Source organism: Astyanax mexicanus, chromosome 11 (assembly GCF_023375975.1).
Source record: "Astyanax mexicanus isolate ESR-SI-001 chromosome 11, AstMex3_surface, whole genome shotgun sequence".
Lineage (NCBI taxonomy): Eukaryota > Metazoa > Chordata > Actinopteri > Characiformes > Acestrorhamphidae > Astyanax > Astyanax mexicanus.
This window is the reverse complement of record NC_064418.1, coordinates 19,897,531-19,921,735: the sequence shown is the minus strand read 5'-3', so window position 1 is coordinate 19,921,735 and position 24,205 is coordinate 19,897,531. Positions and strand designations below refer to the sequence as shown.

The 24,205-nt window shown below is 38.5% G+C and overlaps 1 protein-coding gene across 2 annotated transcripts in view; it reads left to right on the top strand.

Annotated features, from left to right (window-relative positions):
* Positions 1 to 9,092: 9,092 nt before the first annotated feature.
* pgap1 (post-GPI attachment to proteins inositol deacylase 1) overlaps positions 9,093 to 24,205 on the top strand; it is a 98,556-nt gene continuing 83,443 nt past the window's right edge. The window contains exons 1-8 of one of the 2 annotated variants that reach the window (XM_049485166.1): positions 9,093 to 9,492; positions 10,997 to 11,150; positions 11,430 to 11,605; positions 12,044 to 12,215; positions 15,773 to 15,933; positions 19,552 to 19,604; positions 20,753 to 20,819; positions 20,898 to 21,003. In XM_049485166.1, coding sequence (XP_049341123.1) covers positions 9,361 to 9,492; positions 10,997 to 11,150; positions 11,430 to 11,605; positions 12,044 to 12,215; positions 15,773 to 15,933; positions 19,552 to 19,604; positions 20,753 to 20,819; positions 20,898 to 21,003 — 1,021 coding nt within the window. In that variant the 5' untranslated portion in view covers positions 9,093 to 9,360. The remainder of the gene's footprint in view (positions 9,493 to 10,996; positions 11,151 to 11,429; positions 11,606 to 12,043; positions 12,216 to 15,772; positions 15,934 to 19,551; positions 19,605 to 20,752; positions 20,820 to 20,897; positions 21,004 to 24,205) is intronic. The other variant, XM_022663431.2, reaches the window with a different exon arrangement.

The window sequence follows — 24,205 nt, the reverse complement described above, 5'->3', positions numbered from 1 at the left end:
CTTGCGTTAGAGGAGATGCTGCTATTGGAGAAGGTGTAACTCGTTTCTTCTTCTCAATATGCATGGAAAAGCTAAAATCTGGGTTCTACGTTAACTTTGGTATGTATGCATCCTTTTAAAGGCTGTTATTTTAAATTCATGTGTATTGCATGTTAATTGAATCTTTTTTGGTTTAGTTTATCCTAAAAGTATAAATAATATTTCTAGATGTATAACATAAGGTTTTTGTGTACTTCATCCACCACTGGTAAATATTATTAAATGGCTTGATCATTATTGGATGACACACATTCCAATGTTACATTTAACATAACGGCAGTGCAGGAATTATTTATTACATGGATCGACAACTTTTCAATTATTACTAAGAAACAATAATGTGTGTTAATCTTAAAATAACATGCTAAGATGGTATCTGCAGGTATGGAGAAGATACATTTTTCACTTTTTAATTACCATTCAGACACATTAAAGACAACTTTTAATAATAAAATAGCAAAATGTTCACAAAATCAGTCATGTTCAGACTGACTTCACCCAGTAATTATTAATTTCACTTTAGGGCTTATGTATGCAAAATCATAGCACAAAAAAAAACTTTTTTTTCTGTAAGATTATGTGAACATCACCATGACAAAGTACCAGCATCAGCAATGTAAGCACTTAATGAATATATATTTTTTAATGTCCTTTACATATTTACTATATAAATCATCTCTATCCTTTCTTTAGTACTGTAGTTGGTTTGGGCTTTTTAAACTATATGTTCAGCTAAGGTTTATTTAATAATAATCTGCTGATATTTAGCACAAATAAAGATGGATACTCCAGCCATTACATACTCACACTTATATGTATCTTTCTCTCTCTTTTAAGATGATCTTAATATTATAAATAATATTACTGTCAGTATCTGTTTCACTGGTGTGTTACTGGTGAAAAAGCAATAACTGCAGACCAAGATTAGTAGCAAAGTTGTCTCTTGTCAACTTCCACATGCTGGGTTACACTTGCTAGCTGTATGTGTGGTGATCTCGGGGGACGAGAATGAATCATTAGGCTGGGCAATGCAGAGCCTCGTGTTGTACACATGCTCTTATTTGTGTTTAATATGTATATTTATTATTCGTCCTCAACAACCCCGTGTTCATTTAGGGGTATCAGAATAACGAACACTGCTGATGATGGTTTTACTTTGCTCTTTGAATTTTGTCATTTAGATGCACAAGGGCGTCTCTTTTTAATCCATGAGTTCTGTGGGTGTGGCCATCTTTGTGACACATCAACGCATGTTCTGCTGATCAACGCGTCACGCCAGCCCTAGTATAATGTTAATATGGATGACAAGTGGGGATGACTGGGGTCTCCTGTCGTATCATAGTGCTAACACAGTCTGTCCCCTCACACTCAGTCACACCCTGCGGCAATTTGAGAGCAGTATTAACCTTCACGCCTTTCTACTGTGGAAGGATTCATATCACTTGTTTGTTTGTTTTTTTTGTCTTTTTAAACAGGAAACTCCAGTGTTACAAAGCTTTTTGAAGGAGAGTTGGGCCATTCAACCTCCCATTTTCTTGTGGAAAGCGATCTTTTCTTTGTGGCAGGTAGAATGATGGGCCATTCCTTTCTTCATGGAGGACCGTGCCTGTCAGGACTCAGCCCTGCAGTTGTTCATGTCTTGCTTGGTGGGAGTCCTGAAACTGCAACTGTTACACTAGAGGACTGTCCAGATCTGGACATCAGAGAAACAGTCCGACTTGTTTCTCTGATGTCCAGATCTGGACAGTCCTCTAGTGTAACAGTTGCAGTTTCATGATATTCATGATTCATGTTTCTTTCATGATATTTCATACAGAATGGGACATGCCTATACTAACCATGTTTAATACTATCTTTCTCATAATTTGCTTCTTGTTTTCTTGAAGCTTGAAGGGGAATACAAACTGTCTGATCAGGAGAAAATAAGTGTCCAGGACTTGGCCTATGCCTGGGACCTCCCTCCCCTGACTGAGAATAACAGAAGATGGCTTTTTGAGAAGTTACTGATCCATGCTGTAAGTGAAATTCTTTCTTCTTTTTTCTAATGTAAGTGATGTATGTTTGTTATAAACATTGCTAAATGAATAGAAAATTTGTGTCATTAAGGTGTGGTAAAAAGGGTAAAAAATGTCAGTTAATGAAACAAAATGTTCCAATTTGTGGTAATTATTTCTTTGGAATCAAATTATCATTGCACCAACCTTGGCTACAGGGCGCAAGTGGACACCAGCAACAGCAGCTCTCAGACATGCTGACATTGTGGGGAATGTTCAACAAGGAAGAGGAGGCCTTGGACTAACAAGTAGCCGTCCAGCCTGGAGAAGTGCCACTCCACCAGCACGGAGGAAGATGGTGGTGGAGGAAGTGCAGCGTCAGGAGGAGGCGGCAAGATGGGCCAAAGTAGGGGTGCGAATCTCTCAGTGTCTGGCGATTCAATTATATTCCGATTTTTAGGGTCACGATTCGATTCAGAAACGATTTTCGATTCTGGAACGATTTTTCAAATCAAATGACCTATAAATTTTGTTTAAATTATGTGAGAAGATAAAAAGGTGAAAGGACAATGTAAACAAGCTTTTTAAACTGTACTGCGGAGCTTTTTAAACTGTACCGCGGAGCTTTTTAAACTGAGGTGGAAAAAATTTATATACTTACCGGTAACTAATGAACTAATGTATTGTATGTCCCTGATAGCAAACTTACTCTGGTCCTAATCTGGCCCAGACTAGTCACAACATCTGTAACAAATCTGGCAGACAAATTTGGCCCGGTTTATTTTTGCACAACGGGCCCAAACCGGCACAGATAAGTTTTGCACATCTGATTTGAATTTGGGCCAGAACTGGCACAGCTCTACACTGAATTTAATTACATCTGGCCCAGATTTGCCTCAGAAGCAAATTTACTCTGGTTCTAATCTGGCTCAGACGAGTCACGGCATCTGTAACAAATCTGGCAGACAAATTTGGCCCGGCTTATTTTTGCACAATGGGCCCAAACCGGCACAGATAAGTTTTTCCTATCTAATTTGAATTTGAGCCAGATCTGGCACAGCTCTACACTATATTTCATTACATTCTGCCCAGATTTGGCTCAGATCTATGACTCATTTTCATATCTGGTCCAAATAAGGCACAGACTCATTTACAGTTAGACCGACACTGGCCCAGCTCCACCCCACCTTCTATGCTAAACATCTTTATACCCAAAGCGGATATAGTCCAAAACCTATAGCCTTACTTGTAAACTTGCTTTAATAAAAACTATATTTTAACATATATAATTTTTTTACCCTTCCTCAACCACTCAAAATACAGTTTTCATTCTTACTCTCTTTACTTAGACATATAGGCATGAACATAAACACAAAAACAACAAGAGTTCGAGTTGATTTAAAGTTTATTCTGTAGTAGTTTCCGGTCACGGCTCCGATGGCTGCCAGATACGCATCCTACAAAAGAAAATTAGTCATTTTAATTATTTTCAATACTCAACAATTATTTTTTATTAAACCACAAGCCATTGTAGGTAACCAGGCTTAAATGAACAGAAATATATATTAGGTTTTTGGATATTCTACCAGAAATGCATTTGTATTATATAATACAATCTTAAAATAGGGAATGACATTTAAAATTAAACTGTGTTTACAGCTGAAATGTAATGACATAGAACATAATATAAATTAATGAATAAACCTGACTGCACTCAAATGATAAACATTTTCTAATTTTTTTTTGTATGTGATTTGCAACAGTATGTCAACTGTCACTAATGTATTCTTGAAAATAATTAGAATTGTTACAAAACTCAAAACATGTAAAAAAAAAAAAGTAACAAGATGTAACAAGCACTTAAGGTGATGCTGCTTTGGAATTTTTTCAGGATATTGAAGTCATTTAGATTAGACATTAGACATTTTAAAATTCTTGTTGTACATACTTTGTAAAGAATTTGAAAATGTGCATGTGCATTTCATTAAATTATTTCTAAATAAAACTTGGGAATAAACATAAAAATACAAACAATTAACTATTTCCAATATATTCAAACCTGCACATACTGTATAGCAGAACACTATCTTTTTAATGTTTGTTAGTTTATTATGTTCACCATTTTAAACACTATAAACTTGACACTGAACAGGAATTCAGTATGTCCCTTGACAAAATGGTGCATGTCTTTCACAGCCTCAAAAGTGTTCATGAATTAATCCTGTTCGTCTGCTGGCTGCCAACTTACACACTATAGCGTCAAAGTTTTTCAGCTCACAAATGCACATGCATGGGGAGGTGTGTTCAGTGAGCCTAGTGCAGACAGTCTGCCGGTCTCACGCTGGATCCTCCTCAGTAAGCGAGGAGACGCTATGAAGCTGCGCAGCTGCAAAGAGCCTAGCTCAGCTAGCTAGCAACTAGCTCAGCTAACGTAGCAAACAGATTAATTTCAGTCATTATTATTAAAACATGTGATAAATGTTATGTTAAGAAGTGCCATTTTTTTAGGTCACGGTGGTGGACGGTCCCTTACACAGACGTTCAAACTCTGCTTACATGGTCTCACCAACCGTTTTAATGAACACAGGAATATTAAACAATGTTTATATATATATATATATATATATATATATATATATATATATATACATACAGTTAAGGTCAAAATTATTAGCCCCCCTTATGAAATCAAATAAAACCATAATCCTTCCAATCATATGGGCCATAACCTTAAGTCTTTATAGTTTGTGTGTGTCCACAAGAACTAAGACAACATCTGTGCAAGGTCAAATGAACATTCTTATTTATTTGCTTCACAGAAACAAGAAAAAAGCAAAAAAATGCAATGGTCAAAATTATTAGCCCTCTGACAACTAATAGTCAATTGCGTAGCCTTTCTGCTTCAAAACTGACAACAGTCTGTTCTGGTAGTTTCTTACTAAGTTGGCACATGTCTCCTGAGGGATTTTAGCCCACTCTTCCTTGGCAAATTGTTCAAGATCATGCAAATTGCTTGGTCTCCGAGCATGGACCCGAACCTTGAGCTCCCTCCACAGATTTTCAATAGGATTGAGATCAGGGCTCTGAGAGGGCCACTCCAGAACGTTGATTTTGGTGTCTTTCAAAAAGGTTTTGACCAACTTTGATGTATGCTTCGGGTCATTGTCTTGTTGGAAGACCCAGCGACGACCTAAGCCCAGACTGGAAGCAGATGTCCTAATGTTGTTCTTCAAAATATCCACATAATACTCCTTTTTCATGGTCCCATGCACCCGAACAAGGTTTCCTGTCCCTGAAGCAGCAAAACAGCCCCACAGCATTATGCTTCCACCAGCATGCTTCACTGTGGGGACAGTATTTTTAGGGTTGAAGGCCTCGCCCTTCCTACGCCAAACAAAAGCAGCATCCATATGCCCAAACTGCTCAAGTTTGGTTTCATCAGACCAAAGGACAGACTTCCAAAACTCACTCTTATGTTTCAGATTGTCTCTGGCAAAGTTCAGTCGGGCTTTGATGTGCCGTTGTAAGAGCAAAGGGGTTTTTCTTGGACGATGACCACGAAGTCCACCACGATGTAGAGCCCTCACAACAGTCTTGCGTGAAACATCAAGTCCAGAAGTAGCAAGTTCAGAAACAATCATCTTAGCAGAGGTCCAGGGATTCTTGTTGACATCTCTGATTATTTTTCGCTGCAAAGTTTTTGAAATCTTGCGTTTTCGACCACGTCCGTGTTTATTTTGAACAGACTTTGTTTCTTTGTACTTTGCGATGATGCAACGCACAGCTGTTCTAGAAACCATGAAACGCTTGGAAATGGCAGTATATCCTTCCCCCTGAAAATGAAGGTCTACTACCTTCTGTCTGAGGTCCAGACTGATTTCTTTTCTTTTTGGCATGGTGATATTGCTTCATACAAAGATTACAGAGCAACCCAAGAGTATCCCTGTCATTCAAGTAGTCAACTGATACTAACTCTGCTTCTTGGAGTCATTTAAATAAGGTTCAGTGTAATTGATTGCTCAGGTGTGTTTTCAAATCTAATTGATTGGTAGGTGTGGTTTGAAACCCAGTTAATTTGCTTTGAAAACACAAAATCACATGAGGGCTAATAATTTTGACCATCTCAGTTTTCACCAATTTTTTTATTAAGAAATCTTGAATATTTATTTTATATTCCAAAGTGGACCAAAATGTGGCAGTATCCTGGATTAATAATTTACTATAGAAATTGTTATGTATATGGCAAAGAATTGCCAGTATTTTAGGGAAATAGTCAAAAGTTCTTAGGGGGCTAATAATTTTGACCTTAACTGTATATATATATATATATTATACCTAATAAGAAAGTGTACATAACTGTTACATAACTGGGGAAAGTGGCAAGGGTACAGGATAGTTACTGAAGTATAAAGCTCTTAGTTTAGCTGAATCAAATGGAACAAACGTTCTTAAACACTCAAAACTTGTAAATTATACAAAGTACTGCTCTACATAAGTGTTTGTGTGCCTACTTGTGCTTTTCCCCTGCTCCTGTGCCTGTTGTTTGCTACAGCTACAGCTATTTAGCGTTAGCAATTTTAGCCCTGAAGCGTTAGCAATGTTAGCTCTGACATTTCACAGAATTTCTCAGTGTAAACAATATGCAAAGTTATATGTGTTGCTTCATTAACAAATGTTTACTGTTCACTAGTTATACTTTAAAAGTACAGCTTACCTGAAAAACAGCAGCTCCTTGTTCAGGCAAACCTCAGTTTGTCCTTCCAGCTAAGTTAGCGCCTAAAATGGGGCTGTTAAAATATCCATGCGCCGTGACCGGAACTACTTGATCAATGTATTTGTTTGTAACTAGAAATAATTACTGAATTGAAAATAATTACTCATCAGAGAACTAAATAATTAATATTTTTAACAATACAAATTTCCCACACCAAAAAAATGAAAGTACCAAAAAATAAAGTATGGTACAGGTATTTTTTTTTTTATTCAAAGGTGTCAAATTATTTGTTTGCTTTTGTACTGTAGCTGTCATTTACACAGGTGCTTTCTGAAAAACAGCAGTGTTAGGGCCACTTCTGGTCCAAATAAGCAGACCAGATTTGGTTTGCCCACATGGAGACAGATCAGTAACAGACTCAGCTACTATAAGACACTTCTGTATAGGATCCGGGCCAAATCCAAAAAACGGCAGTGACTGTTATGCGGGTTTGCCGGAGGAAAGCCAGATCTGGATCGGAGTCGTCTGCTATCAGGGGTGTTATGTGTTTTTTGTCTATCAAGTTAATGTTTTGTTTGTTTGTTTGGTTCTTATGTAGCCCTACCAGCCAGAAGATTATGGTCTGATTTATTGGGGCGGGGCTTGGTGTATAAATCGGCGGGGGGGCCTGCTCACAATGCTAATGCTGTGCAGACTAGGCTTAATCTGTGTTTGCAAATCTGCCATTAAATCTAAAAGTTTAAAAGTGTAATGTTTTTCCCACCTTTACCGGGGAGGGGGGGGGGGGGGGATTGAGATTGGGATTGGGATTGAGTAATCTGGGCAAAGAATGCATGTTAGTCCCTGAATATTTTCATTGCGTTTATTTTTTCTTTTTACAGTTTTTCTTTTCTCTTTTTCTATTCGCTTGTACAATCTAAAATAAACAATCACTTAACGTGTGCAACTTACATCTGGAGTCAGACCTGATCCTTGCGGGGATAAATCTACACCTCTACACATATAGACGATTTAATGCAATTACTGCAATAAAGGAAAAAAACGAGTATTTTAATCTTTGATTTAAAAATATCTAAAGACAGGGCTTTACTAACGTTTTCATTCAATTACTTCTGTTTAAGAGTGGCATATAGGCAGGACTAACTACAATAGCACATAAATGTGTTTAAACTGTTAATACAGTAAAATACTTATACAGATTCAGCTTCACCGCTGTTCAGAAGTTTAAATCGCGCTACGTTTAACCGGTAGCACCGCAGTTTCCGCCTTCTTTTGACAGATCCGTTAAGGTGATTGGCTGCAGTAAAAATTGATGGACAGCTCGGTCTGTCTGATGATTGGCTTAATAAAAAGCGATTGACAACGAAAGTGTAGTATCTGATTGGCTGCAGTCGAAAATGATTAACACTTGCTCCTTAAGCCATGTCCGGTCTGCAGCATTACATAGATGCCCGGGGCGCAGATACTACATTTGCATACACCCCAAAAGTATGTAGTTGCACCCCTGCTCATTGGTTAGAAGATCCGCCGACACCTATCACGAATAAATCATTTTTATTGTAAAATATATATCTCATCTAAAACCCCTTAAAAACACAGTATTTACACTGTCATATCTAGTAGCAAGACAGTTCATTTTCATGCAGAATTCATATTTATATCATAATATAGCTCAATTGCTATCATTTTTACTGTTTTATAAAGCGTTCTGAACTGCTCTTATTAATTATCTTTAAAAACATTACGTAACTAGATCTACTGAGATCTTTTCTTTCCTTCTATTTTTTTGTGTTGTGAAATGCGCTAAACAATTGAAAGCTGTGTAAATGAGCATGATGTTGTATTTATTTTTAAAAACAAAGGACAGAAAAGCTGTTCTGCAAATAAAAAAAAAGCTGATTGATTTATATGTGATTTATCTTTAGTGTGTGAAAATTTACTTTTCTGTGTCTGAGGAACAGACTTTTGAATAACACCCAATTTAATCCCATTATTAATTTAGTGCTACACAATAGCCTTAACATGACAGTATGTTTTGTGAATATTTATAACAAGGTTTTATCTCAATTTAATAACAATCATGTTATCTCTGTTTCACTTTTTTGCGATTTTATTCGCACCAGAAGCAAACAAACAGCGCAATCATCGCGAGATCCGCCACTGTTCACGTGGGCTGCAGGTGGAGACTATCCGACTTGACTTCGCTCCTCCACCGCACCCACCCCCCCAATGCGCGCCCCTGCTCTCGCTGACCAACAAGGCGAGGCGCAGCTGTGTCTCGAGCCTAATGTTAAGTCTCACAAGATTGAATCTTTTTCCGTTGGTTCTCACAAGATTGAATCTATCTGTTGGTCCATTTGATTCGATCTCCCAAAAGCCGCACGTTTGCCATTACTACTGCTGTGCCTTTAAGAAGACTTACTGTTTGTGATTTGCAGGCGATCTGCCAGTTATCTCTTCTCATTGGTCGAGCATGAACCTCCAGCCGGCTTTTTATTGGCGGGAGGCGCTGCCTGTCATCCCTCATTGGTGCGGTCGGTAGGGGCGTGTTCAGTGGTGGGAAGATGGAGGCGAGGAGTCCGCGAAGAAAGTGAGCGCGGATAATTTGGAGAGATGAGCCCCGCCGTGTACGCGCTCCATGCCTGCGCGCTCGCGCTGCTGCTCGCAGGGTTGCGGGAGCTGCTGTTCGGCTTCGAGGAGAACCGCTGCAGCATGACCTACATGTTTGAGCATCCCGAGTACCGGGTGGGTATCTGCCCCACCTCCTCCGCGACCGGTTGTTTGCTTTCACAATATCAGCTACTGTACTTTAAGTCGATCCACAATAGAGCGTAGCTGCAACTAATGATTATTTTAGCAGACCACTAATCTGTCGATTAATTTTTCTGGTTAGTCAGCTATTACTTCTGCCGTGCTAGCGATTTTTGCTTCCTAAAGACATTACTCCTGTTCCTAGCTTTCTCTATCGTTTCAAAACGAGAGAAACCGCCAAACATGCCCACAAGACGTATACGAATATATGTAGTGTTCTGATATTTAAAGAAATCTGTGTCTCACTTTTAGTTACTAAGCTGTGTGTGTGTGTTGTGTGAGCTGGTGATCAGAATATGTTGACCGGACAGACTAAGGAAGTGTTGTTATCTGGTGGAGAATTCCTGGGAAACCATTGATTTGTGTGGGTGAGCATTATCCTGCTGAACAAAAAACATTTGAAAGTCTATTGTATAGGTTTGAGGTTTGTAGCTGTATTTGTGGGCTGTATATGTGTATTAAGTTCATATAATTCAGTCAAGACAGAGAATAAGTAGTTATTGCCATTTATTATCTATGTGCTGCTGGGAGGGGGGTTGCAGAAGGGGTACTCACTATATTCACTGCACGCCACTGATATTATCTATCTATCTATCTATCTATCTATCTATATATATATATATATATATATATATATATATATATATATATATATATATATATATATATATATATACACACACACACACACACACACACACACACACTTTTATGTAACTAACCCAGTTGGGGTTTCATAGGCCCTAAAACATAATCTGGTGAACTAAACAGCTATACAATAAAAAAATTAATTCTAACCTAGTATTTTGAGGGGTTAGTACAGTCTTAAAAAAAATAAAAATACGTCTCTATGATGTTTTCTATTGCTGTGTTTTGTAAGTAAGGAAGCAAGTAGTTAATGTTACATTTTCAAAACATACAATTCACTTCCCACTCTGTGTGTGTGTGTCTGTGTGTGTGTCTGTGTGTGTGTGTCTGTGTGTGTGTGTGTCTGTGTGTGTGTGTGTCTGTGTGTGTGTGTGTCTGTGTGTGTGTGTGTCTGTGTGTGTGTGTGTCTGTGTGTGTGTGTGTGTGTGTGTGTGTGTTTGTCTGTGTGTTTGTCTGTGTGTTTGTCTGTGTGTTTGTCTGTGTGTTTGTCTGTGTGTTTGTCTGTGTGTGTGTCTGTGTGTGTGTCTGTGTGTGTGTCTGTGTGTGTGTCTGTGTGTGTGTCTGTGTGTGTGTCTGTGTGTGTGTCTGTGTGTGTGTCTGTGTGTGTGTCTGTGTGTGTGTCTGTGTGTGTGTCTGTGTGTGTGTGTCTGTGTCTGTGTGTCTGTGTGTGTGTCTGTGTGTGTGTCTGTGTGTGTGTCTGTGTGTGTGTCTGTGTGTGTGTCTGTTTGTGTGTTTGTTTGTGTGTCTGTTTGTGTGTTTGTTTGTGTGTTTGTGTGTGTGTGTGGTACAGCGCATCCAGCTCCCCCGGCATGTGGCGCATCAGTACCCAGCTTATGGACTGTATCTGTATGGTGAAGGCATGTACGCTCAGGAGACAAGGGGGCTAAAGCTTACAGGAGCCCCTGTGCTTTTCTTACCGGGAAATGCGGGCAGCTATAAGCAAGGTAACAGTTCCTACACGCAAGGTGCTATTTTGCCTATTTACAGAAGACCCCTCTTTCATTGTTTCTATTGATTCAATCAGAGTTAGAGTACTAGTAGTTTTAACAGGTTTATTAAAATTACATTCAGTTTACACAAATTAAAATACTCAAAATATAATTAGGGAAAATAATACTTTTTGAGCTGCTATGTTGTACTTGTTACTTCTAAGTAAATTCACCATAACTGACCTTGACTGGGTTTAAGTCAAAAAGCTGTTTTTTGTTCTTGCTGCTCTCCAGCTCGTTCTCTGGGTTCTGTGGCTCTGAGGAAGGCTGAGAATATGGAAGGTGGGGTCCATATGAATGTCTTTACTATCAACTTTAATGAGGAGCTGGTGGCGCTGTATGGTGGAAGCTTGCTTCGGCAAACACAATTCCTTCACGAAAGTATAAGAGTCATCTTGCGTCTGTATAAGGTCAGTGAACAAGTTTAGATACCCAGGACAGCAGGGGGACAGATGTACTAATAATTTCTGATTTAAAATTTTTAAGAAGGAATTTCTTTCTAAAACCCACTTATTTAGTTTTGTAACACTGACCAATATATATATTTTTTTTCATTGTGATGTGTTCAGTTTATGAGGACAGTTGGATCTATAGCTGCCAGCGTTTCTAAGATTTTAAAAACACGTCTTAAATCATTTTATGTGTTTTCTCAAGAAAAATTCTAAAAGACAGATATAGGAGAATGCTTCCCTGCCTTTTATTGTATTATGCCCATTGTTTATTCAGGCTATAACTTATTATGCTTTCAGTTTTTAGTTTCTGAGTAAAGTAAGAAAAAAGAATGTCACTAACTAGCCATCTGTATTTCTCCTAAACGATCTGTCAAACCTATTTTTGCACTTCGACAGAACTGTCCGGATCCTCCTTCGAGTGTGGTTCTGGTGGGCCACTCCATGGGGGGTGTAGTGGCTCGAGCACTGTTTACACTGCCACGATTTAACCCTCGCCTGGTCACCCTCATCCTAACCCAGGCATCGCCTCATCTCGCCCCTGTCATCTCTCTAGATCCACATATACTGGGTAAGGAACTTAATTACCAGTTTGGGAATGTTGATGATTATGAGTAAATCTGATTAGCAATTGCTGATCAGCTTGCTGATCATGCCATAGACCTGTCGATAGGAAAGCCCCCCTCTGTGCAGATCTGCGTGAACTCTGATCTGCCAATTAATCAGATACGGTACCAGTCAAAAGTTCCCACATCTCATTCATTTTCTTACTTGTTTTTTTTTTACATTGTACATTTAATATGGAAGACATTAAAACTGTACAGAAACACATTTTGTAAACAAAAATTAAGTTAAACAAACAAAAATGTTTTATACTTTAGATTCTTGATCCATATGTGTTATAGCAATAATATACAATGCAGAAGATACTTCAGCCTGGTATTGTGAATATATCCTATGATTTTGTGTAAGATACAGTTTTTATTTTCATGTCTATTTACATTGTAGATTCTCACTGAAGGCATCAAAACTATGAATGAACACATGAGGAGTTATGTAATTAACAAAAAAGGTCAAATAACTGAAAACATGTTTTATATTCTAGTTTCTTAAAAATAGCCAGCCTTTGCTCTGATTACTGCTTTGCACATTCTTGGCATTCTCTCAATGAGCTTCAAGAGGTGGTCACCGGAAATGGTTTTCCAACAGTCTAGCAGGAGTTCCCAGATGTGTTTAGCACTTGTTGGCCCCTTTGCCTTCACTATGCTTCACAGTGGGAACCAGGCATGTGGAATCCATCCGTTCACCTTTTCCGCGTCTCACAAAGACACGGCGGTTGGAACCAAAGATTCAGCAGACCAAAGCACAGATTTCCACTGGTCTAATGTCCATTCCTTGTGTTTCTTGGCCCAAACTAACCTCTTCTGCTTGTTACCTCTCCTTAGCAGTGGTTTCCTGGCAGTTATTTGACCATGAAGGCCTGATTTGAACAGTCTCCTCTTAATATTTGATCTAGAGATGGGTCTGCTGCTAAAACTCTGTGTGGTGTTTAACTGGTCTCTGATCTGAGCTGCTGTTAAGCGATTTCTGAGGCTGGTGACTCGGATGAACTTGTCCTGAGAATCAGAGGTGACTCTTGGTCTTCCTTTCCTGGGTCGGTCCTCATGTGTGCCAGTTTCGTTGTAGCACATGATGGTTTGTGCGACTCCATTTGGGGACACATTTAAAGTTTGTACAATTTTCCAGACTGACTGATCTTTATTTCTTAAAGTAAAGATGGCCACTTGTTTTTATTTAGTTAGCTGATTGGTTCTTGCCATAATATGAATTTTAATAGTTGTCCAATAGGGCTTTCGGCTGTGTAGTAATCTGACTTCTAAAACTTACCACTTCCATGTGGAGTGGGAGAAGGACTATTTTTTTGTGATGTCAAACTCCAAATGCATCTGCTTGATTTGCCATGCAGCCATCGCACTTCTCAAGAAGGGTAACGTGGAGAGACATTTTCGAACAGTGCACGCAAAGTACAGCAACAAATTTCCACCCAAAAGCGAGCTCAGGAGGAGAAAAGTGAACGAACTGAAATCACATCTAAGTGCTCAGCAGTCTTATCTTCACGAAGCCCAGCTCAAAAGCAAAAGCTGCCACCGTAGCATCATTCCGGGTGAGTCGTGCTATAGTGAAGCATAAGAAACCATTTCAAGATGGAGAAATTATCAAAGAGGCCTCAGTGGAGGCAGCAGACTCGTTGTTTCAGGATTTTAAAAATAAAACAGAGATAGTTTTAGCTGTTAAAGCCATTCAGTTGTCCAGAAACACAGTTACACGATTTTGTGAGATAATGGCAGTGAACTTAGTCCAACAATTTAAAAAAGACATACACAACTGCATGTGTTTTTTTGTTCCAATTTGACGAGTCAACAGATGTCACTGATACGGCGCAATTGTGCATTTTTATTAGAATGGTATTTGATGACATGACATCTAAAGAGGAGCTTCTTGCAGTTTTACCCCTGAAAGCGTACACAAGAGGAGAAGACGTTTTTCAAGTGTTCAAGGAGTTTATTGAAAAATTCCAGCTGCCAGTGTCTAAACTTGTATCTGTCACTACTGTCGGAGCTCCTGCAATGGTGGGTCGCACAAATGGGTTTGTCGCCAAATGCCGGGAGGACGAGGCATGTCCAGGCTTCCTAATTACCACTGTATAGTCCACCAACAAGCACTGTGCTCAAAAATGCTAAACATGCCTGAAGGGATGGGTGTGTCGACAAAAATTGCTTGTTCGATTCGGGCAAGACCTCAGCAGAGACGGCTGTTTTGTGCATACATGGAAGAAGCTGAAGGAGAGTATTCAGATCTTATGCTAAATACAGATGTCAGATGGCTAAGTAGAGGCTTTTACCTGACATCAAAGAGTTTTTCCACATCTCAAATCGTGGAGCATACTCCCAGCTGGACGACAAACAGTGGCTCTTAGATCTGGCATTTATGACCGACCTAACCAACATGCTGAATGACCTGAATTTAGAGCTGCCGACTGAAGACAAATGTGTGGTGGACATGATCAGCTCCGTGAACGCCTTCAGATGAGAACTAGAGTTACTCTCCTTAAAGTTGCAGCGTAATGATTTGCAGAATTTCCAAAACATGTCATCGGAGCTGGAAAAACAGGGAATGTCTTGCACCCAACTGAGTAGTGCACGGTACATTGGGCAAATTCAGAACTTTGAACTTTGCTTTCAGACTTTGAACATCGCTTTCAAGATTCCAGCTTGCTTGAGCCCATTGCAACATTCATGTGCTTTCCATTTGACGAAACAGTTGAAGTTGATGTGTTGGCTTTAACAATTGCATCATTGTTTCACATGGAACCATCTGCTCTGGAAAATGAAATTTTATTTCTGCAAACGGACATTCAAATGAAGTTGAGGGCCTCTGCTGGGCAGTTTTGGAACTTGCTGGCTGAAGAAAAATATCCAAACATGAGAAAATGTGCTGCATATCTGACAGCATTTTTTTTGGATCAACCTACTTATGTGAATCAGGCTTTTCCCACATGAAAATAATTAAGTCCAGATATCGGTCCACACTCACTGAAGACCACTTGTCCAGACTACACAAACCTGGCTGATACCATTCATTGTAAATCATCAGAATAAGGTTAGTGGAATTTTTTGTGTGAATTGCCCGGTATTGCTGATAATATCATAATAAAAATGTAAGAAAATGAGGCCTGGTGGATTACAATGGCCTTTCCACTGGAAAAGTAGATCTCGGGCCAGAAAAGTGTAAAGCACCCCTGATGTAAATACTCATAATATGAAAATAAAGAAAACATATTGAATGAGAAGGTGTGTCCAAACATTTGGCCTGTACCGTGTGTGTGTGTGTGTGTGTGTGTGTGTGTGTGTATATATATATATATATATATATATATATATATATATATATATATATATATATATATATATATATATATATATATATATATAAATATATATATTAAAAATATATATATTAAAAATATTGTGTGTGTGTGCGCACCCATTAATATAAAAAAGTCAGTATGTCAAATGTATATGTATAATTTCTTTATGTACATTTCTCTTATGTGTACCCCGGCTGTAGAGTTTTACTCCTCAGTCCGACAGCGTTGGTCCACCGCTTCAGAGGACCTGCAAAATGTGAGTGTCCTGTCTGTGGGGGGCGGGTACCGGGACTACCAGGTACGCTCTGGCCTCGCTACTCTGTCCTGCCCTGCGAATGACCACAACAAGCTGTCTGTCGTGGTGAGAGAAATTACGTTCTCATTTACACCTGCCACATATATATATTTTTTAATACTACGTCGTCACAAATGATTGAGTTGTTTATTGTTTAATGCTTTCAATACTGTGTAATCCCAGTTACTAGCTTTAAAGGAGTCAAATTAGTAGGCGTGATATGATTCACTTCATATCAAAACTGATTCACACCACATCCAGAGTGGCAGGATCATGGTAAACCTAGTATTCTGAACAAATAAATCAATTTGCGACTATTCATTTGACTCGGTTGAGTGACATGCACACACACAATTGTGGGCATGTTTTTTTTATATCACTAATGAAGAAGCCAAACCACAACCACAATCCCAATTTACAAATGGTGTTACAAATCTTTGCAGTGCAAAGGAGCAAACACAGACAAGCACCCTGATCTCTACAGAGAGATGAGAAGTGGAGAGGTTTGTGGAGTTAAGATTCACTCTGTAGCTTATACTAATATTTACTAGCGACTGCTAATCCAACTGTTTAATTGTCAGGGATAAGATGATAAAACTACTGTCTACTGTCTGTTACATTGAGCGTAGGCTTATTTAAAACGGTAAAATGTTGTATTTGTTAATAAAACCGAGCAATGAGTGTATAAATTAACATAACATTACTAATGTCCAGTGATGTCAGTAACGCGTTACTAAGTAAGTCTAATCTGACCCTTTTTTTCAGTAACGAGTAATCTAACGCGTTACTATTTCCAATTCAGTAATCAGATTAAAGTTACTTATTTAAGTCACTGTGCGTTACTCTCTCTCTCTCTCCACCTCATCTCCTCCACACACACACACACACCGCTCCCTTACCCATTCCCCCTCCGCTCTTCCCCAATCACGCGCGTCTCGCTTTTTCCCCTGTCTCTCTCTCGCGCGTTCGGCGTGTCTTTAGTTTCCGCCCGTTTTCGTTTTTCGCCAGTTCTCGGGCTCCCTATCTCTTTATAAAGGCGTTTTTTTTGCGGCCGCGTCCCAATTCACTAGCCAGGGCAGCGGTCTGCCACAAATTTGATTGGCAGAGGAGAGCATTTAAAGATTTTACACCACACGTGATTGGAAGTTCACTGTGGCGCAAGAAAAGACAAGAAAAGTTCCGGTGCTTTAAATGAACACTGTCAGAATTAAATCCTTCTCAGTAGTTGGGTCCGGTATGGGTCCGTATTGGACAACGTCTGGGTCCGGACCCGGACCGCAGTCTGCAAATATGTGATCCCTGGTCTAGACCAAATACACGGTTCTGCTTTATAAAACCACTCCTTTCTGCCCTGCAGAGAACAACAAGTTCAATGTTCAGTTTTACAGTGTTAAATATGTCAGGTCAAGAAAGACTTTCTTTATTTTATATATTTTTTATAAAAACAAGTATTTATGTTTAGTAAAATCAAGAAAGACCATATTTTATTTTTTATAACAAAAAATATTTATGTTAAGTTAATTTTTTTATTTTTATAAAAAACAACTTATATTTTTAGGAAATAGTTTAACTTAACTGGTTATAATGTTTATGTTAAGGCGGCGGGAGGTGGTGTCTGCAGCTGCTGAAAGTAACTAATAAAGTAACTTGTAAAGTAACTTAGTTACTTTATGGATTACTTGATTTTAAAAGTAACTAAGTTACTTTTTAAAGGAGTAATCAGTAATCGGATTACTTTTTCAAAGTAACTATACCATCACTGCTAATGTCCTCACTCTTTGTTTTCCTTATTCAGGACTGTACTTCAGGACTTTTTCACCCCTTTAAGTTCATACAGTCAGGCTACCATTACATCAGTGCTACACAGACACAGAAAATATGATATATCAGAAAGATAAGAAGCAGAGAGACTAAAGAGAGCTCTAGCTCAATACATCTGCGCAGGTCCTTCTCAAAAAAATTAGCATATTGTGATGAAGTTCATTATTTACTGTAATGTACTGATAAACATTAGACTTTCTTATATTTTAGATTCATTACACACAACTGAAGTAGTTCAAACCTTTTATTGATTTAATATTGATGATTTTTTTGGCAAAAAAGTAAAAAAAATTGCATATTTCATCCGACCAATAAAAGAAAAGTGTTTTTAATACAAAAAAAGTCAACCTTCAAATAATTATGTTCAGTTATGCACTCAATACTTGGTCGGGAATCCTTTTGCAGAAATGACTGCTTCAGTGCGGTGTGGCATGGAGGCAATCAGCCTGAGGCACTGCTGAGGTGTTATGGGAGCCCAGTATGCTTCGATAGCGGCCTTAAGCTCATCCAGAGTGTTTGGTCTTGCGTCTCTTAACTTTCTCTTCACAATATCCCATAGATTCTCTATGGGGTTCAGGTCAGGAGAGTTGGCAGGCCAATTGAGCACAGTAATAACATGGTCAGTAAATTTACCAGTGGTTTTGGTACTTTATGCAGGTGCCAGGTCGTGCTGAAAAATTAAATCTTCATCTCCATAAAGCTTTTCAGCAGATGGAAGCATGAAGTGCTCCAAAATCTCCTGATAGCTAGCTGCATTGACCCTGCCCTTGATAAAGCACAGTGGACCAACACCAGCAGCTGACATGGCACCCCAGACCATCCCTGACTGTGGGTACTTGACACTGGACTTCAGACATTTTGCTTCTCTGTAGCCCAGGTCAGGCGCTTCTGCTGCTGTTTCTGGTTCAAAGTGGCTTGACCTGGGGAATGCGGCATCTGTAGCCCATTTCCTGCACACGCCTGTGCACGGTGGCTCTGGATGTTTCTACTCCAGACTCAGTCCACTGCTTCCGCAGGTCCCCCAAGGTCTGGAATCGGTCCTTCTCCACGATCTTCCTCAGGGTCCGGTCACCTCTTCTCGTCGTGCAGCGTTTTCTGCCACACTTTTTCCTTCCCACAGACTTCCCACTGAGGTGCCTTGATACAGCACTCTGGGAACAGCCTATTCGTTCAGAAATTTCTTTCTGTGTCTTACCCTCTTGCTTGAGGGTGTCAATGATGGACTTCTGGACAGCAGTCAGGTCGGCAGTCTTACCCATGATAGCGGTTTTGAGTAATGAACCAGGCTGGGAGTTTTTAAAAGCCTCAGGAATCTTTTGCAGGTGTTTTAGAGTTAATTCGTTGATTCAGATGATTAGGTTAATAGCTTGTTTAGAGAACCTTTGTGTAATATGCTAATTTCTATGTCCTATAATATTATCAAAAGATTCAGAGTATCTGAAGAAATCCCTGTGTGTAAGGTCAATCATGTGTAAAATTTCAGAACTTTGCAATAAGTGATTATTTAAAAAAACATTTCAGACAGTTTATTGCCACCTGTGTAGTAATAATAGCAGAACATATAATACAAGAACTTAAAATAAAGCATTAATAATAAAAAAAAAGAATAGTGAACATTTAGTTTTTAATTTAATCATTAGGCAGTGGAAATTAAGTATAATAACAAAAAAAAATCTATTCTAATCTAATCTATTTACATTATGGGCTCTCCTTGTTACAAACATGATGGGTAATATGTCCATATATTTTATGATAATCTGAAAAAGTAATCATCATGGCAATTCTTTTATGTTTTTAGTGAGTTAGTATGGGCATTCTGTGGGGTCCAGATTGTACATTTTTCTTGGGCTTGTGATTTTGCAGGTCACTGCAGTTCCCAGGACGTGGGTATCTACGGATCATCTGTCCATAGTGTGGTATGTGGTTCACTTGCTTTGCTGTGCAGAGCACTGCCTTTTTTTATTTATTTACCGTAATCTCTGGGAATCGCTGCCATTTCACTTTAAGCCTGTACTTTAAAGTTTTTATTAAATATTTACTGCTGTATTACTTGAGTGCTTGTATAAAAAAACTGCAGGCAGTGATGGAGAGAGAATTAAGTAAACTTTAATGTTTAATGGGAATCATCATAACGTTTAATGTTCTTAGACATATTTTTTTGTTTTAATATTTAATCAAACATGTTCATCTTTATGTAAAGTCATTTATGGAACGCTTTTAGGTTGGTTTATATTGTGCATTCACAGATTTCAGTCTGTGAGTGTTTTAATAAATCAGATTGGTTACATTAACTACAATGAACATTATTTATTCACTAGAGAAGTAGTGAATAGACCAGCAACAGGCACACACTGCATATTTCTCTATTGGAAATTAAAAACAATTTTGAAGCTAAGAGCAGACGGACAATATATCAGAGCCAATGCACAAATATTGTCCATAGCCAGTAGAACCGTTTTGAATGTCCTTAAGAAGAAAGTCATCACTGGTGTACTATGTAACAGATGTGGAACAGGTAGCTGGGTATGTTGAAGGAATTATAATATACTGTTCACAGAAGACTTCATGAACAAAAGTACAGAGGCTTCACCAGAAAATGTAAATGATGTGATGAGACAAATATCGACTGTCACTAATGTGTAAAAGCCAAAGTTTTGGAGATAGAAAGTATCTGCTCACAAGAGAAATGTGTTCAGACAGAAGGTGCTGTTGTCGTCTGAACTGTTTTAGATCCAGGTGTAAATGCGAAATGTTATTTTTTTTTCCTCATGTTCATTGTTTAATGTCAAACCAAAATGGTTTAGTCTACACCAGGAATAAAGGAATTGCACTTAACGTTCCAGTACTTAATAAGATGTATAAGATTTAAGGGACAATAAGATGTAGATTAATAATTTATTTTGAATTGTATCCAATTTAAAAGAACACTCAAACTTTCCCTGTCTCTCTAGTAATTAAAAACATTTCCCTAAGCTCACCTCAGTTCTATCTCCTCATCCTGTGACACAGTATATTTTTGCAACATTTATTTAATTGAAATGTGTTTAATTGTTTTTATGTAAAGGTGTAAGGAGTTGGTGTTGGCTACGGTTCGAGCTTTTTTTGACCTGATTGAACCTGAAACACAGCAGGTATATCTGTTACTGCAGTTTTTCTTTAAACATGTTTTGTCTTTTATGTGCTTTGTGTTGATCTATAATATTCTGTAGTTCACAGGTGATGTTAAGAAGAGGATGTCTGTGTTGAACCATCATTTTATCCGCCACCCAGTCCTGCTTCCTGGTGACCAGCCTGTCACTCCTGTTAGCTTCACAGGTATTTAAAAGACTGTAGTTCTGATTACTACAATTTTGGCCTTTGCAATTCTGAGATCACCGAGGACTGCAGTAGGCAAATAACTGCACAATTTCACCACTGCACCATTCACATCAAGCAATGCTTCTTAAGAACAGCAAACTCAAAACTGATGCGTGTTTTTATAGGACAGGGCAGCTTTAACCAACACAGCCAAGTCATATGAAAAAGTTTGGGCACCCCTATTAATCTTAATCATTTTTAGTTCTAAATATTTGGGTGTTTGCAACATCCATTTCAGTTTGATGTATCTAATAACTGATGGACACAGTAATATTTCAGGATTGAAATGAGGTTTATTTTACTAACAGAAAATGTGCAATATGCATTAAACCAAAATTTGACCGGTGCAAAAGTATGGGCACCCTCATCATTTTATTGATTTGAATACCCCTAACTACTTTTTACTGACTTACTGAAGCACAAAATTGGTTTGGTAACCTCATTGAGCTTTGAACTTCATAGCCAGGTGTATCCAATCGTGAAAAACAGTATTTAAGGTGGCCAATTGCAAGTTGTTCTCCTATTTCTGTATGGGAGAGTGATGGGAAAGAAGCCATTTCTGCAAGCACGCCACAAACAGAGTCGCCTGAGGTATGCTTTTGCATAATGAGAATATATATTTTGCATATTAAGAAATGGCTTCTTTCGCATCACTCTCAAATCAAATTAAATTTATTTGTATAGCGCTTTTTACAACTGGTGTTGGCACAAAGCAGCTTTACAGAAATGTGATCACAGGACAAAGAGTCAGGCAAGAGATTAAACATAGAAAATACATAATACAGAACCCCCAGCAAGCACGGAGGCAAGGAAAAACTCCCTCAGAGCTGCAGGAGGAGGAAGAAACCTTGGGAGGACCAAGACTCACATTTAAGGGGGGACCATCCTACCACTGGTCAAATGGCTTTTAAAATAATTTAAAAAAGTCTTTCATACATCCACGTAGGTTTTATATATTCAGGAGTATAGCAGTGCCACTAATGGCTTATAGAGTAAGATGGATGATGGGCAGGTGATCTGTGGTGGGTGGTGGATGGATACTGACTTCAGAAACTTCCAGTCTGGCCAGACAGGGGACATGAGAGCCTGAGGGTCCAACATCCATCAGTATCGGATCAGACAGGTGGGCAGTCAGTAACTCGGAGGAAGGCAGAGAGATGGAATTAGTTTTGACTGGATTTATGTAAAACGGTGAATATAAAACATTATCAGAGTGTGGCTAATGACTCCGACAGATCTGAATAAAACAGCCTAACTAAAGGCAGAGAGCCAGAAGGTAACATAGACATGGAGGCTTTCTGAAACACCGGCATCCACCCACTCCACCAATCACAAAGAGCTGCGTGTCATCTGCATAACAATGAAAATTTATGTCATGTTTTCTAATAACTTTACCCAGTGGGATCATATATAATGTAAATAATAACGGCCCTAATATAGAGCCTTGTGGAATTCCATATCTTACTTTAGTATAACTGGAAGACATATCATTTAACCTTACAAACTGATAACGATCGGTTAAGTATGATTTAAACCATGTTAAGGCAGTTCCAGTTACACTGACCATGTTCTCTAATCTTTCTAGAAGGATAGTATGATCTATTATATCAAAGGCTGCGCTCAGATCGAGAAGTACGAGTAGGGAAACACAGCCTTGGTCGGTGGCTATAAGTAGATCGTTTGTTATTCTAACTAAAGCTGTCTCAGTGCTATGATGAGGCCTAAATCCAGATTGAAATTTGTCATAGATCTGGTTTCTTTGCAGGTAAGAGCAAAGTTGTTGGGCTACAGCTTTTTCTAAAATCTTATAAACGGCACGTTTGAAATAGGTCTATAGTTAGACAGTACAGTAGGATCAAGATTTGGTTTCTTGATCAGAAGTTTAATTACAGCTGTTTTAAAGTCTTTGGGTACATGGCCCAGGGTGAGCGATAAGTTTACCATCATTAACAGAGGTTTAATTATATCTGGTAGTACCTGTTTTAGTCATTTTTTGGGGACTGCATCAAGTGTGCAGGTTGTGCTGTTTGAAGAGGAGACAATTTTCTCTAGTTCTAGCTGTGGAAGTGGGTTAAAGACTTCCAACCTAACTTCGGTGACAGGGTTTTGTTCTATATCAGCCACACCAGATGACCGAGAGGATATGCTGTTTATCTGTTTAATTTTATACTGAATGTTTTTTATATCAAAGAAGTCCATAAAAGCGGTGCTGGTGTGAATGGCTGGAATCTGAGGTTCAGTACCTGCCTGGTTTTTAGTTAATTTGGAAATAACACTAAAGAGAACTCTAGGATTATTTTTATTTATCTCGATCTGTGAGGCCAGATATGCTGAGCGGAATCAGGAATAAAATAAGGTAATGGTCTGAAATTGCGGAGGTTTGAGAACGAATATTCAGGTTATCTATGCTAACACCCAGGGTCGAAACTAAATCCAGAGTATGATTACAGTAATGAGTAGGTCCTGTTATATTTTGAATAATACCAACTGAGTCTAAAATCGATGTGAATGCCTTTTTAATGGATCATCCAATTTTTCTAAATGAATGTTGAAGTCTCCTACTATAATTGCTTTATCACTATTTACTGCCAAGTCTGTGACAAAATCACTAAATTATTTAAAAAATCCTAGATAGGGCCCTGGTGCTCTGTAGATATTAATTAAAGAAAATGCATTCTTTTTTGTAACTGGATTAATTATTCTGGTGTAAAGAAGCTCAAAAGAAGTAAAATTATCATAGTGTTTCTGATTGCTAACTAAGGTATTTCGGAAAAGTATGCAGACCCCACCTCCTCTACTCAGATTGTGTATACAATTGTAGCCTGCAGGGGTGGCTTCATTTAATGCTACATATTAATTTGGCCTAATCCAGGTTCCTGTCAGGCACAGAACATCGAAGTTCTGATCAGTTATGATTTCATTCACTATAACTGCTTTTGAATTTATCTAATATTAAGTAAACCAATCTTTAGGCTTGAAATGTTAGTACTACAGTCTGGATATGATTGTTTAATATAGGTTAAGTTATTTAGATTGACTGTTTTGAGTTTTTCGACATTTTTTTGACTTGGGGGACAGACACAGTCTGAATATACTGGTATCTTGGTAACGTCTCTTTGCAGCTCGCAGACGGTCGGTTAAGCCTCTCTGTCTGTGGCCT